The 26690-nt window shown below is 42.4% G+C and overlaps 1 protein-coding gene across 1 annotated transcript in view; it reads left to right on the forward strand.

Moving 5' to 3' along the window:
* EXOC4 (exocyst complex component 4) overlaps window positions 1-26690 on the forward strand; it is a 436574-nt gene that overhangs the window by 43022 nt on the left and 366862 nt on the right. Inside the window, exons 4-6 of the mRNA XM_064703095.1 lie at window positions 11187-11371; window positions 15440-15549; window positions 25243-25486. Of these exons, the coding sequence (XP_064559165.1) occupies window positions 11187-11371; window positions 15440-15549; window positions 25243-25486 (539 nt within the window). The remainder of the gene's footprint in view (window positions 1-11186; window positions 11372-15439; window positions 15550-25242; window positions 25487-26690) is intronic.

Consider the following 26690-nt stretch of genomic DNA (forward strand, 5'->3'; position numbering starts at 1 on the left):
CACTGTAAAATAATCCAGGTTGAATAAATCTGGAGAAATAAATCTGATTGAACTGCTTTGAAAATGCAGCTTTAAAGCTGGCAGAAAGGTGTAATAAATTCAGTTTTCACCAAAGCATTTTTGAAACATTTGGGATGAAAATGGAAATGAGAAGTGAAAGGAAAAAGTCTTGGGTAATTCTGCCATTTCAGGGAAGTCATTTGTCCATGCTGGTGGAGAAATTGCAGAATTTGTGTTCGGGTCCAAGTGAGCAGTTGGATAAACCTCTTGTTTTTAGCCCCTCTCTTCCCTGAGCTCCACTTTTGGTTCCAGCACTTTGTTGCTAGAAAGACATTGATGAATTACAGGAGTGGAGGAGGAAGGGGAATGATTGATGGGTGACTGAGGCAAATGCAAAAGAATTAAATTTCTCTAGCTGGAGGAAAGGACAGCAAGTGAGGAACATAATTTTATAAATATTTAAAAGTTGGCAGAGGGAAAACAGTGTTTGGTCATTGCCATTGGAGCACTTCAGAGAAATTAAAGCTGTTTGTCCTTTGTGTTAAGGTGTTTCAGCCAGGTTTGTCCAAAATAACACTTTTATTTTATTTGTATATTTTTTTTCTCTCCTTTCCCCTTCAGATCAGTTTGCTTGTCCCAGGATGAGCTGTTTTCCTGCAATCTGAGCACTTTTTGTGTGTGTGTAGCTCAGAATCTTCCAAAGTGCTTTTCCAACCCTCTCAGCTTCAGTCATGTGTGTCAGTCCCCCCCTTTTTGTGCTTCATTTGCTCACAAATCCTTTCATGCCATGGAGTGAGTTCAGCTCTTCCCAAAACATTGCAAAGGAACCAAAATCATCATTTACAGCTCTTTCTTTGCTTTTTGCTTGTTGATTCTTCCAAGATTTTGAAAGGTGAACAAAACTGGGAGCAATTTCTTCCCTCACCTGAATATCCACCCAGCTCCTCACTAATCCTCATCCCCTGGGTTCCTTTGCTCCTTTTCCTGTTTTTAGGAATATCAGCAATTTTCAGGAATATCATCACTGACCTCTGTGCTTTTCCTGTTTTCCATGATTTTACCTGAAGACTCTTTGCTTTAGGATCACCAGGGTGGTTTTAAAGTTTAGGATCATCTTAATAATTCCTATTCGCTGATTTGTTTTGATGCCACCTCACACTGTGCTGTGGCAATTTGGTACCAGACAATTCCCAACCCTTGAATTTATTATTTTTTAAGTTTTCCTTGTATCCCATTATTTGGCTGGCCCATCCTCAAAGGCCATCACTTTTCACCTTCATCCTGATTCACTTTGCAACCAAAACACTGCAACAAATCTACAGATGAAACACAGCCTTGAGAAAACTTGATAGCCTTGATAAAACTTGTGTCAAGGTTGGAATTAAAAGATATTAAATCCAAAAGATATAGCCAAAAGATACTGGAATTGAAAACCATGATATCCAAAAGATATTGGAATTAAAACCACAGCCTTGATAAAACTTGTCAAGGTTGGAATGAAAGGATATAAATGCAATTTAAAGCAGGTTTAATCATGTGCTTGGTAAGCGTTGCCAGCAGTGGAGGCTGTGAGGGCTTCACAAGCTTTGGGTTTTTGGAATTCTGTGATTCCAACCATTCTGTGATTCCCTGCATTGTCCATCAAAAATGTGGGGATTTTGCAGCCTTAAATTCAGGAGCTCCTTGCTTATTTTATTGCTAATAAACTTAGGAGTGATTTGGAGGTTTGAGGTGGGTAAAAACAGAGAACACAAACAAACCCTGCTGAAGTAAACATTTTCTCACTGCTCTCCAGGTACAACTGCTTTATTTATTCCCCTCCCTTTTCTCAAGCTGCTTTTTCCATGGCTTTTGCTCAATCTGTCACACTGCTGTGCCAGGCAGTGGGTGGCACAGGGATGGGGTGGCACAGGAATTTATTTGGTGGCACCTGGCAGTGTTTCTTGCTGCTGTTGGATTAGTCCCATTTCTGACTCAGACATGGGGCAGCTGAGAGGTGTTTAAAAATTTTTTTATTCCATTTCCAGTCTCATGTGAAGGGTGAGACAATACAGATGTTATAATTCACCCCATCACAATCAGAAGCCAATTATTTTTTACTTACAAGACATTGTAAGTGTTTCTTGGTCTGTGATCTTGCTGTAAATGTTTTAAATGCCAATCACCTAAAATTACCCCTGGTGGCTCCTACAGTGCATCTTTCCCAGTTCTATTTCTCCAAAATTCCAGTCTTATTTGCAAGGCCAGCCTTTGGAACTTGTTTCCAGTTCCATTTCTCTCTCAGCAATGTCTGTCCCATTCCAGGGCATTTCTAACTCAGCATTTCCCATCTCAAAATTTGCACACAGGTGTGAGCTCTCTGTCAGGCTTTGAGAATTCTCTAAATTTCCCACATTTCCTCCTCTCTCTTGAACAGAAAAACCTTCTTTGATGGCTTTGTTTATCAGTTGTGTACAGTGAAGTGCATAAAGCACTGTCAGTAATATTGTAACTGTGACAGTAAATGTTATAATAACATGAAATTCAGTTTATTTCATAAGTTATTTTAGTTGCCCCATCTCTGGGTCACAAAATTTTGGATTTTGGGCTTTGTCCAAAATCACAGCACTTTGGTTCACAGGTTTGGGTGGGGAGGGACCTTAAATCCCACCCAGTGCCACCCCTACCATGATAGACCTCCCACCATCCCAGGCTGCTCCAAGCCCTGCCCAACCTTTCTTTGGACATTTCCAGGGACCAGGGGCTGCTCTGGGGATTCTGTTCCACGAATTTGTGGCTCTTGTGTCTCTCTGCTGTTTTGCGGAGAAAAGAAGAAACCTCACAACTTTATAAAAGTTGTAAAGCTCGGTATGTTTATTTATGGCACCGGACGCACACGGAGAAAATTCTCCTCAAAAGGCATGCGTACCTGAAAATTTCAGACCTCCTTTTATCCCCCTTCTAAATGCATATGCATACAGTTTCACAATAAGTTCATACATATTCATCCCACATGACATTTAGCACCAGTTCTTCTTTATCAAAGGAATTTCTAGGTCGAGGCAAATTGACCTCGTGGTCTTTTCTGTTTTTCTTTCTCCGTCTCCTTGCTGTCTCGGCATGCGAGTTTTTCCTTCAGCTTTGGCCTCACAGACTTTTCACCGTTGTCAGACACTTCACCTAATTCAGGATGGATCCCTACTCTGTCTCTCTGCCCCCTCCAAGTCCCCAGAGCTGCAGGGTGAGGACATTCCTGTTTGCAGGCTCAGTCCTTATCTCCTGCAAATGGAATTCTGTGACCTGCTTGTTTAGATCTGCCTACATTTATTTCTGCAGGTTTTTAGTCATTTTCCTTTCCTGTACCTTGTGAAAGTGAGTCCCTTATAAAAGCAGCAGATCAATTCTCCTTTTAAATGTCAGCGTTGTTGTATTCACCACCAGGCAGCTGCAACCTTCTGGGTTGTTGCTTATTTATTTACTCTTTTATTCTGAGGGCTCAGCTTTTTCCCTTTTGTCAGATTGTGTTTGTGTACAACGTTTTTATTAATCTCAAATATGACCCACAACATTCTTTTCTCTAAACCTTTCTCAGTTGTGTGTTTTTATATCTGTTGTCCAAATTCAGAATAGACTGGTTTCCTATCAGAAAGGATTTTGTTTTCTAGTAAAATAATTAATAATTGAGGGAGGAATTCTTCCCTGTGAGGGTGGTGAGGCCCTGGCACAGCTTGCCCAGAGAAGTTGTGGATTCCTGATCCCTGGAAGTGTCCAAGGCCAGGCTGGATGAGGTTTGGAGCAACCTGGGACAGCAAAAAGTGTCCCTGCCCGTGGGGACTGGGTGATTTTTAATGTCCCTTCCAACCCAAACCATTCCATGATTCCATGATTTTAAAATTCTGTCATTATTTTGGTTTTTTCCCCCTCTCTGAAAAAAAAAAAAGAAACTTTTCTCTTTATGTCTGCTCACTTTCAGGCCTGAGGGCTCAGCTTTTTCCCTTTTGTCAGATTGTGTTTATGTACAACTTCTTTTTATCTCAAATTATGACCCACCACATTGTTTTCTCTAAACCTTTCTCAGTTCTGTGTTCATGTTTTCATATCTATTGTCCAAATTCAGAATAGACTGGTGTCCTATCAGAAAGGATTTTGTTTTCTAGTAAAATAATTAATAATTGAGGGAGGAATTCCTTAATAATAATTAATAATTGAGGAAGGAATTCCTCCCTGTGAGGGTGGTGAGGCCCTGGCACAGACTGCCCAGAGAAGTTGTGGATTCCTGATCCCTGGAAGTGTCCAAGGCCAGGCTGGATGAGGTTTGGAGCAACCTGGGACAGCAGAAAGTGTCCCTGCCCATGGGGACTGGGTGATTTTTAATGTCCCTTCCAACCCAAATCATTCCATGATTTTACAATTCTGTCATTATTTTGGTTTTTTCCTACTCTCTGAAAAAAAATAAGGACACTTTTCTCTTTATCTCTGCTCTTCCAGGCCTGAGGGCTCAGCCTTTTTGTCACATTGTGTTTCTACAATGTTTTTATCTCAAATTATGACCCACCACGTTGTTTCCTCTTTCTCAGTTCTGTGTTCATGTTTTCATATCTATTGTCCAAATTCAGAATAGACTGGTGTCCTATCAGAAAGGATTTTGTTTTCTAGTAAAATAATTAATAATTGAGGGAGGAATTCCTTAATAATAATTAATAATTGAGGAAGGAATTCCTCCCTGTGAGGGTGGTGAGGCCCTGGCACAGCTTGCCCCAGAAAAAGTTGTGGATTCCTGATCCCTTCCAGAGAAGTTGTGGATTCCTGATCCCTGAAGTGTCCAAGGCCAGGCTGGATGAGGTTTGGAGCAACCTGGGACAGCAGAAAGTGTCCCTGCCCATGGGGACTGGGTGATTTTTAATGTCCCTTCCAACCCAAATCATTCCATGATTTTAAAATTCTGTCATTATTTTGGGTTTTTTTCCCCCCTGTGAAAAAATAAAGACACTTTTCTCTTTATCTCTGCTCTTCCAGGCCTGAGGGCTCAGCCTTTTTGTCACATTGTGTTTCTACAATGTTTTTATCTCAAATTATCACCCACCACGTTGTTTCCTCTTTCTCAGTTCTGTGTTCATGTTTTCATATCTGTTGACCAAATTCAGAATAGACTGGTGTCCTATCAGAAAGGATTTTGTTTTCTAGTAAAATAATTAATAATTGAGGGAGGAATTCCTTAATAATAATTAATAATTGAGGAAGGAATTCCTCCCTGTGAGGGTGGTGAGGCCCTGGCACAGCTTGCCCAGAGAAGTTGTGGATTCCTGATCCCTGGAAGTGTCCAAGGCCAGGCTGGATGAGGTTTGGAGCAACCTGGGACAGCAAAAAGTGTCCCTGCCCGTGGGGACTGGGTGATTTTTAATGTCCCTTCCTACCCCCACTATTTCATAATTCCATGATTTTATGATTCTGTCATTATTTTGATGGAAAAAAAAGAAACTTTTCTCTTTATCTCTGCTCACTTCCAGGCCTGTGGGGGCTCAGCAGAACCCTTGAGGGAATAAAGAGATTTCACTGTAAGCAGATTGGGAAACTCTGGCTGAAGTCAGGAAAGAAAGAATTTTGACAAATACCTTGTTAACACTTCGGTTCTCATTTGTTGTAAAATGCTGAATTAAACCCTTCCAAATTTCCTCTTCCACTGAGCAAGTGTTTAGCTGTGTTTTCTTTTTAAGGCAATTAAACCCTGCTCTAAACTGCCTGTGACCTTTAAACAAGCTGCCTAATGGTGCTGGTGCCATGGTTATTTTCTGTAAACTTGCAATTTTTAGCTTCTACAAAGCACAGCTCTTTTTTCAGCTTTATTTCATCTCTGTTTCCTAAAGGGCCTTTGCCCATTGTAGGTACTAATAAGCAGAGAGAGATAAGGAGATTTGAACATCAGGAATTGCTATCAGATCATCTAAGCCAAATTCTCTGCTAATCCAGGCCAATATTTTAATTAGTGTTTGACTAAATTACACTTATTGTGTGTTTCAATGGGAGAGAGAGCTGAATTCAGGAATTAAAGGAGGTGCTGGTGGGCACTGCCCGTTCTTTTGGTACAATTTACTCATTGTAAAGCAGTTTTTTTTTTTTCCCCACAATGCTGGGATCCCCCTGCAGAAAAACAAACAAAAATCACTTTATTTCCATTTAACGGAGCTGTGTGTGTAGGAAGAAGAGCCAGGAATGACCATCAGCTGCTTTTTCTGGAGCCTGGAACCACTTTAGTCCTTCTGTACATCTCATTTCCATGTTTTATTTTCTTTTTTCCCTTATCAGTATTAACTGGAGTCTTGCAGGATAACTCTTCCTCTCTCTATCCCATTCCACATCTTTTAGTGCTTTTGGATGGGAGGGTTAAAAACCAGGGAAAGCTGATTGGCATCTCTTGCATAATCCAAATTTTGGTGTCTTAGGAGCTGAGTGGGGCCATAAAGTCAAAAAAGTTCCCTCTAAAGTTCCACTGTTGATCTGCCTTTAGTGTATATTTAATTTTGTGCATTTTTTTATTGATGTTTTTGCTTCGTTTTAGTCACTTATGCTGTTCTGGGCTGGTTTATCCAGCACACAAAGGTTTTAATCTCAAATTCTTTATTTTGGAATATAAACTTGGGTGCTGCTTTGTTGCCTGACCTAAATCATCTTTCTGTAAGCCAAACTGCAGAAAGGAAAAATATTTAGTTTGAATTTTAGCATAATATTTCTGTTTGTTGCCATCTAAACCAACCTTCCTTTGACTTCCATGAACATGAGTATAATAAATGGTTGAATATTCAGATTTTATTTTTTTTAAGATGTCCTTGAGAGCTTTATTTTGGCCTTAATCTTTTTGGTGAGCAATGAACTCGTTAGGAACTGGCAAGACAAAAACAGAGCCGAGTGGAAAATTTAAATTCTCCATTCTTTGTGTTTCAGAGAAGACTTTTCCTGGATGTCTTGGAATTTTTTAATGTCATTTTGCTCTGGATTTCTCTTCTTTTCTGGCTGCTTCTTCATCTCTCAGTTTCTCAGTAGGACAAATTATTAAAATGTGATAAATTGCTCCTGCTCCTTGCTCTGGTGGGATTTTTGGTTCACTCCCAGGGCAGCTGTAGCTCCCTTGAAGCAATTGGGGGGATTCAAGTGCTTTTGGGATGGGGAAATTTGGGGAATAATCCCCACCTGTAAAAGGAAGAGGAGAGGAATTCACATTTCCATTTCTGCCTGAGTTTCCCACATGGTCTCTGCTGAGCTCCTCCACTTGGGTGAGCTCTGCCATCTCCTCTGGAGAGAAGGAAATTTGGTTTTTCCATCATTTTTGGGGTGGTTTATGATGTGTGATGGCCAAACATCCCTAACTGTTCCCAGATGGATACTGGGAAGGAAGAGGATGGAAAGTGAGGAGATGTAAAAATTATTATAAAAAGCTTGGCTGTCCATGGATATTCCAAGTTTCTCTGGGCTTGGAGGCCAGCAAAGGAGTACTCTGGTGATGGATGTTTTTTAGTAGAGTGCCTTTGGAATGGGGAAATTTGGGGAATAATACCAAAGGAAGAGGAGAGAATTCACATTTCCATTTCCATTTCTTCCCACATGGTCTCTGCTGAGTTCCTCCACTCCTGTGAGCTCTGCCATCTCCTCTGGGGAGAAGGAAATTGGATTTTTCCATCATTTTTGGGGTGGTTTATGATGTGTGATGGCCAAACTTCCCCAACTGTTCCCAGATGGATACTGGGAAGGAAGAAGCACAGTGTAATGTGGCAAATGAGATGTAAAAATTAATATAAAAAGCTTGGCTGTCCCATGGATATTCCAAGTTTTTCTGGGCTTGGAGGCCAGCAAAGGAATACTCTGGTGATGGATGTTCTTTCAGTAGGGTGCCTTTGGAATGGGGAAATTTGGGGAATAATACCAAAGGAAGAGGAGAGGAATTCACATTTCCATTTCTGCCTGAGTTTCCCACATGGTCTCTGCTGAGCTCCTCCACTTGGGTGAGCTCTGCCATCTCCTCTGGAGAGAAGGAAATTGGGTTTTTCCATCATTTTTGGGGTGGTTTATGATGTGTGATGGCCAAACTTCCCCAGCTGTTCCCAGATGGATGCTGGGAAGGAAGAGGATGGACAGTAGTGTGCCAAGTGAGGAGATTTAGTAATTAATATAAAAAGCCTGGCTGTCCCATGGATATTCCAAGTTTTTCTGGGCTTGGAGGCCAGCAAAGGAATACTCTGGTGATGGATGTTCTTTTAGTAGAGTGCCTTTGGAATGGGGAAATTTGGGGAATAATCCCCACCTCCCAAAGACAGAAGAGAGGAATTCACATTTCCATTTCTGCCTGAGTTTCCCGCATAGTCTCTGCTGAGCTCCTCCACTCCTGTGAGCTCTGCCATCTCCTCTGGAGAGAAGAAAATTGGGTTTTTTCATCATTTTTGGGGTGGTTTTATGATGTGTGATGGCCAAACATCCCTAACTATTCCCAGATGGATACTGGGAAGGAAGAGGATGGACAGTGAGGAGATTAAAATATTAATTTTAAAATCCTGGCTGTCCCATGGATATTCCAGTTTTGTCCTGGGCTTGGAGGCCAGCAAAGGAATACTCTGGTGATGGATGTTCTTTTAGTAGAGTGCCTTTGGAATGGGGAAATTTGGGGAATAATCCCCACCTGCCAAAGACAGAAGAGAGGAATTCACATTTCCATTTCTGCCTGAGTTTCCCACATGGTCTCTGCTGAGTTCCTCCACTTGGGTGAGCTCTGCCACCTCCTCTGGGGAGAAGGAAATTGGGTTTTTCCATCATTTTTGGGGTGGTTTTATGATGTGTGATGGCCAAACATCCCTAACTATTCCCAGATGGATACTGGGAAGGAAGAGGATGGACAGTGAGGAGATGTAAAAATTAATATAAAAAGCTTGGCTGTCCCATGGATATTCCAAGTTTTTCTGGGCTTGGAGGCCAGCAAAGGAGTACTCTGGTGATGGATGTTCTTTTAGTAGAGTGCCTTTGGAATGGGGAAATTTGGGGAATAATCCCCACCTGCCAAAGACAGAAGAGAGGAATTCACATTTCCATTTCTGCCTGAGTTTCCCACATGGTCTCTGTTGAGCTCCTCCACTTGGGTGAGCTCTGCCATCTCCTCTGGGGAGAAGGAAATTGAGTTTTTCCATCATCTTTGGGGTGGTTTTTTGAAGTGTGATGTTCCCAGATGGATAAGGGAAAGAAAGAGGATGGACAGTGTAGTGTGGCAAATGAGGAGATGTAAAAATTATTATAAAAAGCTTGGCTGTCCCATGGACATTCCAAGTTTTTCTGGGCTTGGAGGCCAGCAAAGGAGTACTCTGGTGATGGATGTTCTTTCAGCAGAGTTAATATTTACTGGTACTGAGGGAGCAGCCCTGGGCTGGGCTGGCTGCTCGCTGCATCTTTGCTTTTAATTTTTAATGTTTGGCTGACGGGTTTGTTCTGAACCCAGACCCTGAAGTGCAAGCAAATGTCTTATTTCACTGACAGCACCCTCAGTTAGCAGGGAATGGGTTTTTAAATTTTATTTTAAACCTCTGCGTGCCAAACATGCTCTTTCCAGTTTCTTACAACATCAGCACTGAGAGTTTGGAAGCTGCAGAGGGATGCCATAATTTATTTATTAGGAACTGGAAATCTCTGGTAAATAGAAAACCAACTGGGAGGGATGCACAGGGAGAGTGTTGCTTTTAGGCACTGATTTGTCGTTCCTGGTGGGTTTTGTGTGTGTTTGGGTTTTGTTCACGTTTATTTTTAGGATGGAAAAGAAAATTAGGGAATTTCAGTGATGTCAGCTGGTCATTATTTCATATATTCAAATGGTGTAGCCACAGGACATAGCCCTTGTGCAGACTGAAGGATGAGGTCTCCTAAGCTTTTTCTGTCATGAGTTTAAACAAATTAAATTTAAGCCATTTTCTCCCCATTTGCTGAATTTGGAATAATGGGTTTTTTTTTTTTGGTGTCTCTGTAATGGAAAGAATAGCAACCATCAAACAGCATTGTCACTATCTTCTTCTAACACTTTTCTACTTAATAATCCTCTTATTTGGGGATAAACCGTGCTTTGATTTTTATTTAAGAACTGTGTCTTCACTAACTTGTTTTATACATACGCTTCATATTTGAAGGCTGCACATTCAATCTGATTTATTTGGATGTCGGACCCTTCTATATAATTTATTTGGGAATAAAAATAAAGAAATATTAAAATATTACTTCAAGGTTTTCTGCTGTAGAAGAGTTTTAAGGCTAGAATCATCCTGGGATTCAGACCTTCCCCTGATCCAGGAGGAAAATTATTGTATTTGTGGGGTTCCCAGACGAAGGGAGGAATTGTGACGGTGTTCACAGGGGTCCCAGGTTAAGGGAAGGGACAAGGATCTGACTCCATGTTTCAGAAGGCTGATTTATTATTTTATGATATATATTACATTAAAACTATACTAAAAGAATAGAAGAAAGGATTTCATCAGAAGGCTGGCTAAGAATAGAACAGGAAAGAATGATAACAGAGGTTTGTGGCTCGGCTCTCTGTCTGAGCCAGCTGACTGTGATTGGCCATTAATTAGAAACAACCACACAAGACCAATCCCAGATGCACCTGTTGCATTCCACAGCAGCAGATAACCATTGTTTACAGTTTGTTCCTGAGGCCTCTCAGCTTCTCAGGAGGAAAAATCCTAAGGAAAGGATTTTTCATAAAAGATGTCTGTGACAAGGAATGATGAATCTGACTCCGTGGTCTCAGAAGGATAATTTATTATTTTATGATGCTATATTATATTAAAGGATACTAAACTAAACTATTCTAAAGAATACAGAAAGGATACAGACAGAAGGCTAAAAGATAATAATGAAAACTTGTGACTCCTTTCAGAGTCCTGACACAGCTTGGCACTGATTGGTCATTAAATCAAAACAATTCCCATGAAACCAATGAAACAATCACCAGTTGGATAAACAATCTCCAACCACATTCCAAAGCAGCAAAACACAGGAGAAGCAAATGAGATAATATTGTTTTCCTTTTTCTCTGAGGCTTCTCAGCTTCCCAGGAGAAGAAATCCTGGGCAAAGGGATTTTTCAGAAAATATGATTGTCACAGAAAATTGCAAAATGGAATGAATTGATGGCGAGAGTTGAATGAATGGATGTGTAAATACTGTCCCCTGTTTTCCCCCCAGGTGTCAGCAGTGGATTCCCTGGAGGGTCCCCTCCTGCAGGTGGAGGGGCTGAGCGACCTGAGGCTGGAGCTGCACAGCAAGAAGATGAACCTGCACCTGGTGCTGATCGACGAGCTGCACCGGCACCTCTACATCCGCTCCACCAACCGCGTGGGGCAGCGCGGCCGCGCCAGAGCCCGCCTCGGGTGCGACACCCCCGACACCCCAAAGTGCAGCTCTGCCCTGGGTCTGGGTCTGGAAAGCCAGGAGTCTGCTGAGGGAGCCAGGAGCCTGTCCTGAAATGGAAACTCTAAACCCCCTCCCTCCAAATTGTTATAATTCTGAAGTTAAGGGGCTCTCAGGCAAAGATATGGGAGCGGGAATAACAGTTCTTTTATAGGAAAATTAAAATACAAATATAATAGTACAAAAAAATCACTGACAGTCAGAAATTACCTGATAGCCTGTGAGTCAGGGTATTGGTGGCAATCCGTCTTGGTTTGGAAAGCCAGGTGTCTGCTGAGGGAGCCAGGAGCCTCCCCTGAAATGGAAACTCTAAACCCCCTCCCTCCAAATTGTTATCATTCTGAAGTTAAGGGGCTCTCAGGCAAAGATATGGGAGCGGGAATAGCAGTTCTTTTATAGGAAAATTAAAATACAAATATAATAGTACAAAAAAAACCTGACAGAGTCAGAAATTACCTGACAGCCTGTGGGTCAGGGTATTGGTGGCAATCTGTCTTGGTTTGGAAAGCCAGGTGTCTGCTGAGGGAGCCAGGAGCCTCCCCTGAAATGGAAACTCTAAACCCCCTCCCTCCAAATTGTTATAATTCTGAAGTTAAGGGGCTCTCAGGCAAAGATATGGGAGTGGGAATAGCAGTTCTGTTATAGGAAAATTAAAATACTAATATATTAGTACAAATATAATAGTACAAAATATAATAGTACAAAAAAATCACTGACAGAGTCAGAAATTTATATATATAAATTTATATATATAATTTATATATACTCTGTGAGTCAGGGTATTGGTGGCAATCCGTCTTGGTTTGGAAAGCCAGGTGTCTGCTGAGGGAGGCAGGAGCCTCCCCTGAAATGGAGAATGCAAACCCCCTCCCTCCAAATTGTTATAATTTTGAAATTAAGGGGCTCTTTCTCCTCTCTTGGGAGCAGGAACAAGAGTTTACTAGGAAAATTAAAATACAAATATAATAGTACAAAAAAACCTGACAGAGTCAGAAATTACCTGACAGCCTGTAGGTCAGGGTATTGGTGGAAATCTGTCTTGGTTTGAACTGACAGATGTCTGCTGAGGAAGGCAGGAGCCTCTCCTGAAATGGAAAATGCAAACCCCCCCTCCCTCTTAATTATTATAAATTTGAAATTAAGGGGCTCTCAGGCAAAGATATGGGAGCAGGAATAACAGTTCTTTATTAGGGAAAATTAAAATACAAATGCAATACTACAAAAAACAATTGACAGAATCAGAAATTACCTGACACCCTATGGGTCAGGGTATTAGTGCAATCTGTCTTGGATTGAAAAGAACTGCTAAGGAAGGCAGAAGCCTCCTCTAAAATGGAGGATGCAAAACCCCTCCCTCTGAATTATTATAATTTTGAAATTAAGGAGCTCTCAGGCAAAGATGTGGGAATAGGAATAAGAGTTTACTAGTAAAATTAAAATACAAATATAATAGTATAAAAAACACTGACAGAGTCAGAAATTACCTGACAGCCTGTGGGTCAGTATTGGTGGCAATCTGTCTTGGTTTGGAAAGCCAGGTGTCTGCTGAGGAAGGCAGGAGCCTCTCCTGAAATGGAAAATGTAAACCCCTCCCTCTGAATTATTATAATTTTTGAAATTAAGGGGCTCTCATGCAAAGATACAAGAGTAGGAATAACAGTTTTTTTATTAGGAAAAAGAAATTAAAAGAAAATATAAAAATACAAATGTAGGAGTACAAAACACCACTGCCAGAGTGAGAGCAGGAGCTGCCAGCCTGTGGGTCAGGGTGATGGCACAGTCCCATTCCATGGGGGCTCAGCCCTCCTGTACCAAATTTACAGGGAACCCCCATCGAGGGCAGAGAATGATGAGGAGGACTCCGTGGATATCAGAAGGCTAATTAATTACTTTATTATACTATATTATTCTATACTATATTACATTACATCTAAACTGGATCTGCCAAGCACTCAGCTCTGCACACACTGCACAGAATCTCGTGACTGTCACCAACAGTCCTGACACACACACACACCTGGCCCTGACAGGCCAAGGAACCAAACACCATCACTGTGGGTAACCAATCTCAATATTGCATTCTACTTTGGCACAAACACAGGCACAGCAAATTATAAGAATTGTTTTTCCTTTCTCTGCGGTTCAGAGAATGTGAAACCCAGAAATATCCTTGGGAAGAACTGTGCCTTGCTTTTCTCTGTGAAATGTGGTGGCACCCCTGCAGTGCCAGCTGTGGCTCTGCTGCAGCAGGGATCCTGCACAAGGGGGGAGTTTTCCTCTGCAGCTCCAGGGCTGCTGCAGATGGGCCTGGGCTCCCTCTGGCCATGCAGGGCAGCAGAAAGCTGCTCCTCTGGCAATGCAGGGGGCAAAGGCTGCTGTGCTGTGCCAGGCTCAGATTGGATCCAGGTAGGAATGCTTGGCTCCTCCCCTGGGCGGAGCATCTCCCCATGGGATGCTGGGATTGGATCAGCCCTGCAGGGACACTCAGTGGCCATGGACAGCAGAGATCTCCTGGAGGGAGGGTTGGCTGTGGGAGAGATAAAGAAAAAACTGCCCCATGGACAGAGAGAACTGCCCCACCTCTGACAGATGGCAAATAGAACACACACCCCCATTTCCAGCCCAAGACACATGCAAATCCCTCAGCACTGTGGCTCTGGAGAGCAGAAAATTCAGATTTGTTGATGCATCTCCAAGCTTGTTTGCATTCTTTCACTTTTCTCAGCGTTTCTCTTTTTTTTGGTTGGGGTTTTGCTGCTTCCCACGGCTCCTCTGTGCATTCTCTCCCTTTCCTGATCTTATCCCTCTCCTACAAATGTCATGCTCATGAGGCTCAGGTCAGGGAAAAGCTGCTCATTTTTTAGGAAATATCCACAATTTAAAAGCCTCCCAACCAATGTGATGAGGTGCAGGCCACAATACTTCAGTGTCTGAGCTGAAATGTGTTGGTTTTAAAGTGTTCCAAGGTGTTTTAAAGGTGTTGGAACTTCTTACCTGCTTGGTGCCTGTTGTCACTGAAAATTTAATTAATATAGGCCATTTCCCCCTGAATTTCCTAATTCTGAGTTGTTTCAGGGAAGGAAGAAATTGTCTGGAAAAGAGAGAGGCAGTTTTGGGAGATAATTTTTGCACAGTAGGAGAGGTGGGGAGCCAAAGGGGAGCCAGCACTTTAGATAGAGATACAAAGAAAAGATAAATCAACATTTTATTATGAGAATGAATAAAAATCTGCATGCCAAAAATACAAGGCAGGATAGCCAGTTGCATCAAATGAATTTATGAAAGAAAGGATTGGTTGAAATTGAAATTTCTAGGAAGGAGGGTTGCTAGCAAGTCATCAATCTCTTCCTTACTCGTCTTAATTAAAAACAGCCACAAAGCTTTGGTGGACCCAGACTGGGGGACTGCTAATTAACTGCATTTTGTGGCTTTATGGGGACTTTTCTCTCACTCTGGATTCTCTTTTTTTCACTTTTCCTGATGCACATTGTGGATATTTGATAACACCAGCTCTTGCAGCAAGGGTGGCTGGTTGCTTTCGGTGGTTCTTCTGCAGGATACCAACCTTAACCCTTGTTTTTTCCCATTTCCATGAGCATTTTGACCTCTAAGCAAACATCCTGAGCTCCATTGTAGGAGCCTTCCACATTTCTTTCCCCTAAAAATGATTTCTTGCCTGTGTCCCCCTGCCACATCCAGCAGCTGGGGCAGGGGGACACATTTTTGGCAACTAATACGATGTGAATTTTTAAATCTTTTTAATTTTTGAGTAAGGAGGTTCATTTGGGAAGGGATGTACATGGGTGGGGTCAAAACAGGAAAAAGGGCAGGAAAAAAGGGTGGAGGTTTCTGGAGGGAATAAAGAAGTTTGGAGGGTTAGAAGTTGACAGAAGGCCTGGAAATGGGAACATCTATTAGGCTTAATCTGTTTCTTAGGCTTAAAATGTAAGGAATCAGTGGATATTTGTTGTGAATAAATATTATAAATAATAATAATCTGTTTGCTTTAATTCTTTCCCCTCCTGCAGGTCTCTTGTGAAAGACTCCTCTCCTGTGCCTCTGATGGATGTCACCAATTTATCCACACCTCGGAAATTCCTTGAGACTTCCCAGTTCAGTACTCCTGGAAGCTCCAGCAGTGAGTATTTAAGTATTTAAGCCATATATATTCATTTGTAGATTTTCACCTGATTTTGCTGGAGCAGGAGGAGACAAATCATCCTCTTAATGTCTCAGGGGAGACAAAACCTTTGAGGTGATTTTGCAGTGTCACAGAACGAGTGGGTGCTGTGTCCAGTGGCAAAACTTGGCTTTTTTTACCTCATGGAAAATCATCTTTTCCCTCTCCAGCTTCTTAAACAGGCTCAGTTTCCTGTGCCTGTTCTCACCTTGGTGGTGTTCTTGATCTCTTGAGCAGCAGAGATTTGCAGTGGGTTCATTCTGTGTGCTTTCCTCAGCATTATTTACTGCAGGCAGCCAGGTTGGTGGAGATATTACTGAAGTTTTTTTATTGTGTGGGAGCCAAAAGGTCAAATCTGTTCCTTGTGGGAGCTTTGTAACTTTGACTAAAGGTCTGGCTGTACACAGGAATAATCTGGGGCTGATCTTTTATTCCTGTTACTGAAACAAACAGCAAGGAAAACTCTTTTTCACCGGGGGCTTTTGTCTGAGCTTTTGGAAGGGCTGCAGAGAGGGGAAATTAATCTTTGTATTGTTTCAGGAGATTAATAAGTGGGGTTGTCCTTGATGAATAATACAAAAGTGACCTCCAGTCTCTTCCCCTTTTCAAACCTGACTGTTTCAGTATGCCTCAAATGCAGAGAATATTTCCTTCTCTGCATTAATTCTTTTGTCCTTTTGTTTCTGGTTTTGTCACACTTGCCTCCCAGATTGTTCTGTCTGATTATTCTTATCTTCTGCTCCTGGAGGGGTTTTGTTCTTCAGCTCTGCTCCTGCCAGGCTGGTTCTTGGAGCCTGGGGCTGTTTTTCTGTGTCCTGCAGGTTTGGGAGGAGTCACAAACTTCCAGAGCTGGAAACTGCACAAAATATGGAAGAGAAAATGAAAATAGATGAAAATTGAAAATATGAAAATTCTGAGGGAGAAACTCAAGAATTCCTGTTCTGCTCTATGATCAGTGGGAAGTTCAGTTCAGTTTTCTTGCAAAAGATCACAGGATTTTGAGGAACTGAGGAAATAAACCACAAAAACCTGAATCCCAGCCTCACTGGAAATAGAATAGTTTAGGTTGGAAGACATTGAAAAGACCACCTAGTTCCAAGCCCTCTAAATGTTAAAATACTCATTTTTCAGTGATATTTAGAGTGTCTGCTACTTTCTCCCCCTAAAATATTGCTCTTCTGTATAATGAGAAAACCCAAAAGGTCTGAAATTATGGAGCTGATGGGGATCTCCCACCTCACAGCTGGGGAACTTGGAGCCTGGGGCTGTTTTTCTGTGTCCTGCAGGTTTCTGAGGAATCACAAACTTCCAGAGCTGCAAACTGCAGCCTGCTCACTCAACATCTGGAGGACAAAATGAAAATATATGAAAATTGAAAATTCTGAGGGAAAAACTCAAGAATTCCTGTTCTGCTCTATGATCAGTGGGAAGTTCAGTTCAGTTTTCTTGCAAAAGATCACAGGATTTTGAGGAACTGAGGAAATAAACCACAAAAACCTGAATCCCAGCCTCACTGGAAATAGAATACTTTGGGTTGGAAGGGATCTAAAAGACCACCTAGTTCCAAGCCCTCTAAATGTTAAAATACTCATTTTTCAGTGATATTGACAGTGTCTGCTACTTTCTCCCCCTAAAATATTGCTCTTCTGTATAGTGAGAAAACCCAAAAGGTCTGAAATTATGGAGCTGATGGGGATCTCCCACCTCACAGCTGGGAACTCGGAGCCTGGGGCTGTTTTTCTGTGTCCTGCAGGTTTGGGAGGAGTCACAAACTTCCAGAGCTGGAAACTGCACAAAATATGGAAGAGAAAATGAAAATAGATGAAAATATGAAAATTCTGAGGGAAAAACTCAAGAATTCCTGTTCTGCTCTATGATCAGTGGGAAGTTCAGTTCAGTTTTCTTGCAAAAGATCACAGGATTTTGAGGAACTGAGGAAATAAACCACAAAAACCTGAATGCCAGCCTCACTGGAAATAGAATAATATGAGTTGGAACTAAAAGACCACCTAGTTCCAACCCCTTTAAATGTTAAAATACTCATTTTTCAGTGATATTGACAGTGTCTGCTACTTTCTCCCCCTAAAATATTGCTCTTCTGTATAGTAATAAAACCCAAAAGGTCTGAAATTATGGAGCTGATGGGGATCTCCCACCTCATGGGGAACAGAGCAGGAGATGCCCCTCTTGATATTTTTATTTAGCAGATCTCTTCTTTCTATTCTCACCCAATGCACCAGAAAATCTCTTCCTTGGCTCCTCCTTGTGCTCTGCATCACTCCCTGAAGTGCTGGGCAAGTGTCCCTCAGCCTGGCAAAGATGTGGATTTTAACAGAAAACATTTGATCTGCATAAAACGTGCATATGGTTCTGCTTCAAGTGCACAATGTACTTATGTAGATTTTTTTTTTCCCCCCTGTAATTTTATTTAAAAGTAGCCTTTTCCAGGACTGCACAACGAGCTGAGAATTTCAAACTTATGCCTATGCATAACAAAAGCTGTTTCTGCCTGTAGTCACTTAAGTTCTTTTGGCTTTTTTATTGATGAAACAAAAGTGTCTGTGCATATTAATGGGTGCCATTCTAAAGCACTGACTCATTCATCCCATCCCAGTGAAGATGCCAAAATTTGGAGTCCTTCCTGCTCTCCCTTCCCAGAGGAGATGTTACCTTGTGCTGTAGAATCTTTATAAGGAAATTAAAGCTGTTCCTGCCGCACGTAAAACAAACAAATCCTTTGGAAATGCTCACCTGAGGATTGGAGACGTGGCAGCTCACCAGTAACACTTTCCCTTCATGCCACTTCACAGAAATGAATTTATAATTCTCTGCTTGAACTTGCTGTACTCTGAAGGGTATTTGGGAAGGTTCTTGCTTTGCCAGGCTCTTCCTGGAACTCTAAAAGGTGCTCACAAACCCAAGGGTGCCTTTTCCTGGGAAATCTGGGGCAATATTTCATAGAAATCCAGCAGGAGATGAGCTGGTAGTGACAATAAATCCTGCTGTGGGTGGGATATGTAGATTTTATGTTGAATTGTTAATTTTTTTGCTAATTAATTGCTATTTATTTATTTATTTATATTTATTTATAATGGTTTTTGGAGCAGGGTGGTGGTTCTAAGGCCAGGTCTAGGATCTGCTCCTGGCTCTCTTTATTCAAGAGCCAGAGACTTCTCCACATGTGGAGACCTCCAAAGCAGAATATCCAATTTTCAAGGTGAATCTAAAAAAATGCTGTTGTGCCAGTTTGTTGTCACAGGTGCCTCTACTCTAAACGTGCTCAAAAGATTTCTTCTCTTCTTATGGCCTGGGTAAATTGCCTTTATAAATTTTTTCTTAGAATTGAATGGTCTGGGAATGTGTTTGAGGAAGGAAAGGGAAAATCAAGGAGATTTTTAGATCCATGTGGTGAAAGCCAGGACAGTAACACATAATTGCTGTTTCTGTGTAATTTCATGAGTTGTTCCTGTGTGTGGTCCCAAAATCAAATAACTGGCTATAGTCCACTTATTTTTTATTTGGAGACTTAATTTTGATGCTTGTATAGATGCTTGGGTTTTCTTCTGGGTTTGGTAGTGATGCAGAGCAGAAAATTCCCAAAGTCTTCCAAGGACCCATTTCTGCAGGAGCTGCCCATTTGTAGCTCCATGAACGTGTCAGAACAAGGATTCAGCACCAGGAATTAGCAGGTGATGTTCCTTCAAATCTGAAATTGTGCTTTTGGGCCACCAGGAACTCGTGTGCTTTTCTCTGGGAGGATTGAAGGTACAAAGGATATCACCAGAAGGTGACATTTTGTGCCTCTGTCCCAGTCATTGTCACAGGTGCTCCTATTCCAAACGTGCTCAACAAATCTTTAAAAGATTTCTTCTCTTCTTATGGCCTGGGTAAATTGCCTTTATAAATTTATTTTTTTTTTTAGAATTGAATGATCTGGGGATCTGATTGAGGAAGGAAAGGGAAAATCAAGGAGATTTTTAGATCCATGTGGTGAAAGCCAGGACAGTAACACACAATTGCTTGTTCTGTGTAATTTCATGAGTTGGTCCTGTGTGTGACCCCAATATCAGATAACTGGCTACAGTCCACTTATTTTTTATTTGGAGACTTAATTTTGGTGCTTGTATAGATGAGGAGGATTTTGAAGTGGGTTTTCTTCTGGGTTTGGTAGTGATGCAGAGCAGAAAATTCCCAAAATCTTCCAAGGACCCATTTCTGCAGGAGCTGCCCATTTGTAGCTCCATGAACGTGTCAGAACAAGGATTCAGCACCAGGAATTAGCAGGTGATGTTCCTTCAAATCTGAAATTGTGCTTTTGGGCCACCAGGAACTCGTGTGCTTTTCTCTGGGAGGATTGAAGGTACAAAGGATATCACCAGAAGGACATAAATCATGGAAAATAGTACATTACATTTTACAAGAGTCCCATAAAAGCTCGTGGATAATGAAACCTTCGTAATGAGGAGCAGCAAATTTTGGCTGTTCACTGGAATGAAAAACAAGACCCAAGGGCCTTTTTTTCAGCTGCTTTGCTTAAATGAGTTCCCAAAGTTGGCTTTTTAGGGATCAGACAGGAGCTGTTAAAGAGCTCCTTGCAGCAGGGTGGTTCCTTGGGAAATGGCAGCGCTGAGCAAATGAATCCCAGGGGGAACAGAGGTTTTTCTAGGGCATCATCAGAGCTGGGATCAGCAAATTCTGTAACTCTGGACATGGTTCAGCTATTAGGGGTTTAACCCACAGCTCAACTCTTGCCTGCTTGAACACAGAGTTGAGCATTTTCTGATGAAAAATGGTTTGGTGATGAAAAATTTGTGAAAGTGGCTGGAATTTTATTAGAGAATGTGGCAAAATCATCATTCCTTCAAGCTGTTGTCTTAGAAGGTTTTTGAAGAGAGGCATTTAAATGTTCTGCTTCACAAGAGGTTTGTTAGGACAAGAGGATCAGCCCAGTCAGAGTGGGTTCAGGAAAGGCAAGGATTTTCTCTGGGAAGATGAGGAGCCTCAGAGAAAAAGGAAAACAATATTATCTCATTTGCTTCTGCTGTGCTTTGCTGCTTTGGAATGTGGTTGGAGATTGTTTATCCAACAGGTGATTGTTTCATTGGTTTCATGTGAATTGTTTTTATTAATGGCCAATCAGTGTCAGGTTGTGTCAGGACTCCGGAAAGAGTCACAAATTTTCATTATTATCTTTTTAGCCTTCTGTCTGTATCCCTTCTGCATTCTTTAGTATAGTTTAGTTTAGCATTCTTTATATAATATAGTATAATAAAATAATAAATTATCCTTCTGAGAACATGGAGTCACATTCATCATTCCTGCCTTCATTGGGACATTTCCCAGCAAATCCAGTAAGGAAGGGGACAGGAGGAGCTTGTTCCTGGGCCAAAGCTTTGTGGTCAAATGTCCGGTTTTCGGCTGTTTGGATGGCCTGGAAAGGCCCGGGGTGGCCTTGGGGCAGCCGCGTTTCAAAGGACGAGAAGAGGCTTCAGTTCTTTTCTCGGTCTCGGTGTTTATTAATTGTTTATCTAAAAGATTTTCTCTCGGCCCGACAGAGCTCTGCTCAGCAGCCAGCCATGAGCACACTGTGTGCGGTCACCTATCTTTATAGCCATAGTTACGTGTACAATATTTATCATTTTTCCCCAATACCTTTCACCCTTATTAACCAGTGCACTTTTAGTAATGACCAATCCCAAAGTGCCACCATCACCACAGAAGATGGAGGAGAAGAAGAAGAAGAAGAAGGACAGGACACGCCCCAATTCCTCCATCTTACTTCTCTAAACCCCCCTGTACAGAAATCCTAAACCCTGTGTTTCACTCTCTAATTAACCAATCCCTTCACCATTCACCCCGGTGAAACCCTCCTGTCCTCATACAGGTGTCGTCTCCTGTGTAGGATCAAAGTCCAGCCACCAGACACTTCTGGAACATTCCAGGACTCCCGAGCCCCCCAAGGGTGGTCTCGGTGACACCTCAGTCCTGAGGTGCTGAGATCCCACAGTCAAACAGCCCCTTAATGACATTAAATGGCAGGAGAGGATGTTTGAAGTGGAAAGACAGGAGAAAAGGACAGCACAGTCACCCAGGGTTGGGATCTTGTCAGATCCCACAGATGAATGAGCCCCCAAAGCTGCCCAGGGCTGCTGTTTAATGGGACAATGTGCAGGGAACACACTGAAAATGTGTATTTTCAGCGTTCCCACTGTTTTATCAAACACCCACATCTGACAGAGCCTCCAGAGCCGTGTGCAGCTCCCAGATATCGAATTGCTCACTTTGCTCTTGTTTGTGAGAGATGTAAATCAATGTCCTGACTATTTGAGGATGCTGGAAATTGGTTTGCTCTTTGGAAAATGGAAGAGTTTGTCTCAGTGTGCTGGCAGAGTTCTCAGCAAGATTGCTGCTTTTACTCCTCCTAAATGCTGTCCTCACATTTGGCTACAGCTCCATTTCCTCCCCCTTGGGTGTTCATTGTGTGATATTAAGAATAATTTACAAGCTGCTTACAGAGAGGGTGCAGCCTCATGACAGGACCTGTCCTCTGAGGGGCTGGGAAATATCTGCATTCAACTCAGAGAAACAAAAAAATAATAGTCTAAACCTTTCTTTCTGTAGCATTTCCAGTGTTTTTTTCACAGCTCTGGTTCCAAAGAGCTCATTTTCTGTGTCTGTGCCTGAGTTCTGCTGTGGGTTTTGGAGAGTAACAAATAACAATAACAGAGTGGGCAGAGACCAGGCCGGCAGCCACAGAGTCCTTGGCAGCTCTGTGGGGTGAAAGGTCTGAGATGGAGCAGAGCTTTGAGCAGGAGCAGTTCTGCATCCAGTTGTTAAATTCCAATTGGTGTTTGAAATGTCTTCATTTTATCTTTGCTTTTTTTCATGTTTGTTTTTTTTTCTTTAATTACTGCATTCTGGGTGTTTCTAGTTGCTTGTCCTCTAACTTGTTCACATTTAATTGAAAGAGGAGTGTGTGAGAGAGAAACAAGCACTGTTTGTTCTTCCTGGTGTTCATTGGCAGAGGATCATGGAATAGTTTGGAGTTGGAAGGGTCTTTATAAAGGTCATCCAGTCCAACCCTCCTGCCATGGGCAAAGACACCATCCCAGGCTGCTCCAGCCCCAGTGTCCAGCCTTGGCCATTGCAGGGATCAGGGGCAGCCCCAGCTGCTCTGGGAATCCCTTCCCAAAATCCCAGCCCAGGCTCCCTCTCCAGGGAATTCCCTCCATTCCCAGCTCTCCCAGCCTGGCATTGGATCCATCCCCACCCCGACTCCTCTCCAGGAAGGGATTTTGGGCTCTGGGGGCTTCACTGGCAATCTCAGCACTCCAGGAAGGGTCTCCCTTCCCTTTGCCATCCCCAACTTCCATAAAAACCCCTGGGGATGGATTCTGAGTGTCCCAAATGCCAGAATGGTTTGGGTGGGAAGGGCCCTTCAAGCCCATCCCATTCCAAGCCCACCATCCCAGGCTGCTCCAGCCTGGCCTTGGGCACTGCAGGGATCAGGGGCAGCCCCAGCTGCTCTGGCAATGCCAGCCCAGGCAGGAATTGCTCATTGCCAAGATGCCACCCATGGCTGCCCTCTGGCAGTGGGAGCCATTCCCTGGGTGCTGTCCCTGCAGGCCTTGTCCCCAGTCCCTCTGCAGCTCTCCTGGAGCCCCTGCAGGCCCTGCCCTGTGCTGGCAGCTCTCCCTGGAGCCTTCCCTGCTCCAGGGGAACATTCCCAGCTCTCCCAGCCTGGCTCCAGAGCAGGATCCATCCTCTCCTCACTCTCACCTGCTGCTCTGGGTTCAGATGTGAGACCATGTGAGCCATGAGCTTGGTTTGAGGCAGAGGTGCAGAGTTTGGGATCACACTGCAGGAAGAAAAGCAGCCTCTTGATTGATTGATTGAGCCCGAGGTTGGTGTAAGCTGGCACCCATTTATTTTATTATTTATAAATTGGCACCATGCTTGGGCCATTGTTTTCTTGATCTTGGTCTCCCTTAGCCCTGGTGCTGCTCCTCTGGTCAGAGCCCAGCTCCAGGCACCATTCCTCACTCCTGCCATGTTCCTTCCACCCTTCTGCTGGATCTTTTGACATTTCTGCAGCTTCCTGGAAAAGTTTCAAAGTAAAAAAAAAAATCTAGTGAGGAGTTGAAACCTTGGAAGTCATCTGTCACCCAGCAGCCTTTTCAGAGCTCAGCCCCAGTCAGATAAAACAGATTTTGGGTTTTCATTTTGATCCAAGGATCTGGAGTGGTGGATGGCACAGAGTGGCTGTAGATCTTCCAAGATGCTTTTAATTCAGTTTGCCTTGAAGACACGTACTTCACAGAAGTGTTTAAATATATTTATTAAATGTTTCACCCAGTCTTTAACAGAGGCATGCTTTTGTTGTTGCTGGGTGTTATCTGTAAATTAAGAAATGTTGCTTAATGAACCTACTTTAAACAAGCAGAGTCTCTCTTGCTTCCCCATCCCCTGTCTCTTAGCAACAGGATTTCTCCCTGTGAATCCCTGGTACTTCAGGACCATATCTGCAATATCCTCTCTCATTCTTCTCACTTTACCCTTCCAGAAGCCTTGCTGGAAGATTTGAGGAACTTCATCAACCCCTTGACAGACGTAATAAAGCAGAAAAAGATAAAATCAAACAATCAGTCACTTGGGCAGTGTAAACTTTGCTGAATTCGTCAGCAGTCTCTTAAGCTTGATAGTGTTTGTAATGAAAATTCCTCTCCTGTGAAGAAAACAGCAAGGAAAACCAGCTGGGGAGGAAACTGAGGGGGTTTTAGCTCCTTGAAACACATTCAGGGATTTGTAGGGATGTTGTACCCTCTCATTTATGAATATCTTTGATTGCACCAGACTTCCTCTATTTCCTAACACGGAATTCACACCATGAATTGTTCCTATGTCACTGTGATATTTTCTGAAAAATTCCTTTTGCCAGGATTTCTTCTCCTGGCAAGCTGGGAAGCTTCAGCTTCTCCATGTTTTGCTCCTCTGGAATGTGATTTGGAGAATTCTTTACCCAGCATGTGAATTGTTTTTAATTAATGACCAATCACAGCCCAGCTGTGTCAGACTCTCTGGTCAGTCACGGGTTTTTATTATTCATTCTTTTCTAGCCTTTTGATGTCTCCTTTCTCTTTCTTTAGTATAGTTTTAGCATATCATTTCCATATAATACAATTCCATATAATTCCATATAATACAATCATATAATATAATAACATAATAACATAATTAATTAAAATAATGTAATATAATTAATATAATTAATATAATATAATATAATATAATATAATATAATATAATATAATATAATATAATATAATATAATATAATATAATATATATCAGTCTTCTGGGAACTTGGAGTCAATTTTCATCTCTCACCTCATCCTGAGGACCATCACAACACCACCACAACAATTGGTGACAACATTCCTAAATCAATCTAATGTGCAGGCTGCTGGGTTTATGTCCAGGGAAGCCCCCAAGCCAACAGCAACATCCACTGCTTCCCCTTAAAATCCAAGTATTTCTGGTTTCTTTGTAAATTTTTGGTTCCTCCACGTGCTGGCAGTTCTGTGGAGCCAGAGGAGCTCCCGTGCTGCTTCTTCAGGGTTCTTGCTAAAATGAAAATTAAAATCTCTTGCAGTGCGAGACTCGAGCCTGCTGGAAATCAAAGAGGACACAGAGCTGGATCCAGAGGAGAACAGTGCTGTCTTCATGGGAATCCTCATCAAGGGGCTGGCCAAGCTGAAGAAGATCCCAGAAACAGTGAAAGCCATCCAGGAGCGCTTGGAGCAGGAGCTCAAGCAGATTGTGAAGCGCTCCACCACCCAGGTGGCTGACAATGGCTACCAGAGAGGGGAGAACATTTCCCAGGAAAATCAGCCTAGGTAAGGAGATTTCAACTCCCAGCCCTCACTTGCTGCAACAAAAAAAAAAAAAAAATTTAAAAAAGTCTTAATTGATAATATGGCTTGAAATGAGAAAATTCAGCTCGGTGATTTCGAGTGTGGCAGAGTCCAATTAAGCTGAAGCAGGTGCAAAGCTTTGAAATCATGTATGGAACTAATTCCATCACCAATGTATGGCCAAGTCTCTAATTGTTTTACATTAATAGCAAGGTGTGGGAGCCAGCTGGGCACTGTGATAGTGCTGCTCCTCAGAATTCACTGCAAGTGGCCTTTGGAACACAAGGATTCCAGCAGGAATCTCTTCCAGCTGAAATATTCATCTCCACATTGTCGTGATCATTGTCCAGAGGGAATTAATGGCAGAAAAGTAAAGTGTGTATCTTCATTGTGTGCAATATTTGTAGTGGAAAATCACTCCCAAGGAAAACATCAGCTGATAAAAACTCCTTTTTAAATTCCTCCCATTAGCACTGCTGTGGAAACAATTCTGTTTTGAAGACTTTGTAGAGTTACAGTGCTGATACAGTGAAAATAAGATTTTTTTAGATGGGTCAGAAGGCCGAATTTGAGTTTCTGATGCCAGAAGTGGAACATATTCTTGATCCTTGTTTTATGAACCAGTCTGGAGAGGTTGTGTGGCTCCTGGTTGTCTGTTGGAATTGATAGATTGGATCAGGCCATATATCAATGCCATTAACCTGCCCAGAGGGTTGAGTGAGGCACACAAAGGTTTAATGGCTTTTGGCAGCTGTTGCAGAGTGTGAGCCTTGAAGATGCTCATGGAAAGTGTCCTGAATTCTTGTGGAGTACAGACATAATTAGAACTGGTTCTAAACCTAAATCACACCTGAAGTTTATAGCAAGCAGGTGAATTCATTTATATTGAAAAGAACAAATTGCAGGATGGAAGGGTGTCTCCACCCCTTAAATTAGCTGCACTTTTTAAATCAAATCTCAGAGACTTTGCTGCTGTCAGGGGGAAAATAAATCAGAACAACAAGGCCCTGCTTCTTCAACAGAGCTCTGTAAAGCCCCGAATTTGAGCTCAGTGCAGTGCCCAGAAGTGCTGAACTGTTCATTAGGCTGTCAGATGATCCCTGAAGTCCCTTCCAACCCAAACCATTCTGTGACCAAGGATGAGGCTGAGGACCTGCTTGGGGAAATTGTGGTGTAATTCCTTTTG

The sequence above is a fragment of the Zonotrichia leucophrys genome, chromosome 1A (assembly GCF_028769735.1).
Source record: "Zonotrichia leucophrys gambelii isolate GWCS_2022_RI chromosome 1A, RI_Zleu_2.0, whole genome shotgun sequence".
Taxonomy (NCBI): Eukaryota; Metazoa; Chordata; class Aves; order Passeriformes; family Passerellidae; genus Zonotrichia; species Zonotrichia leucophrys.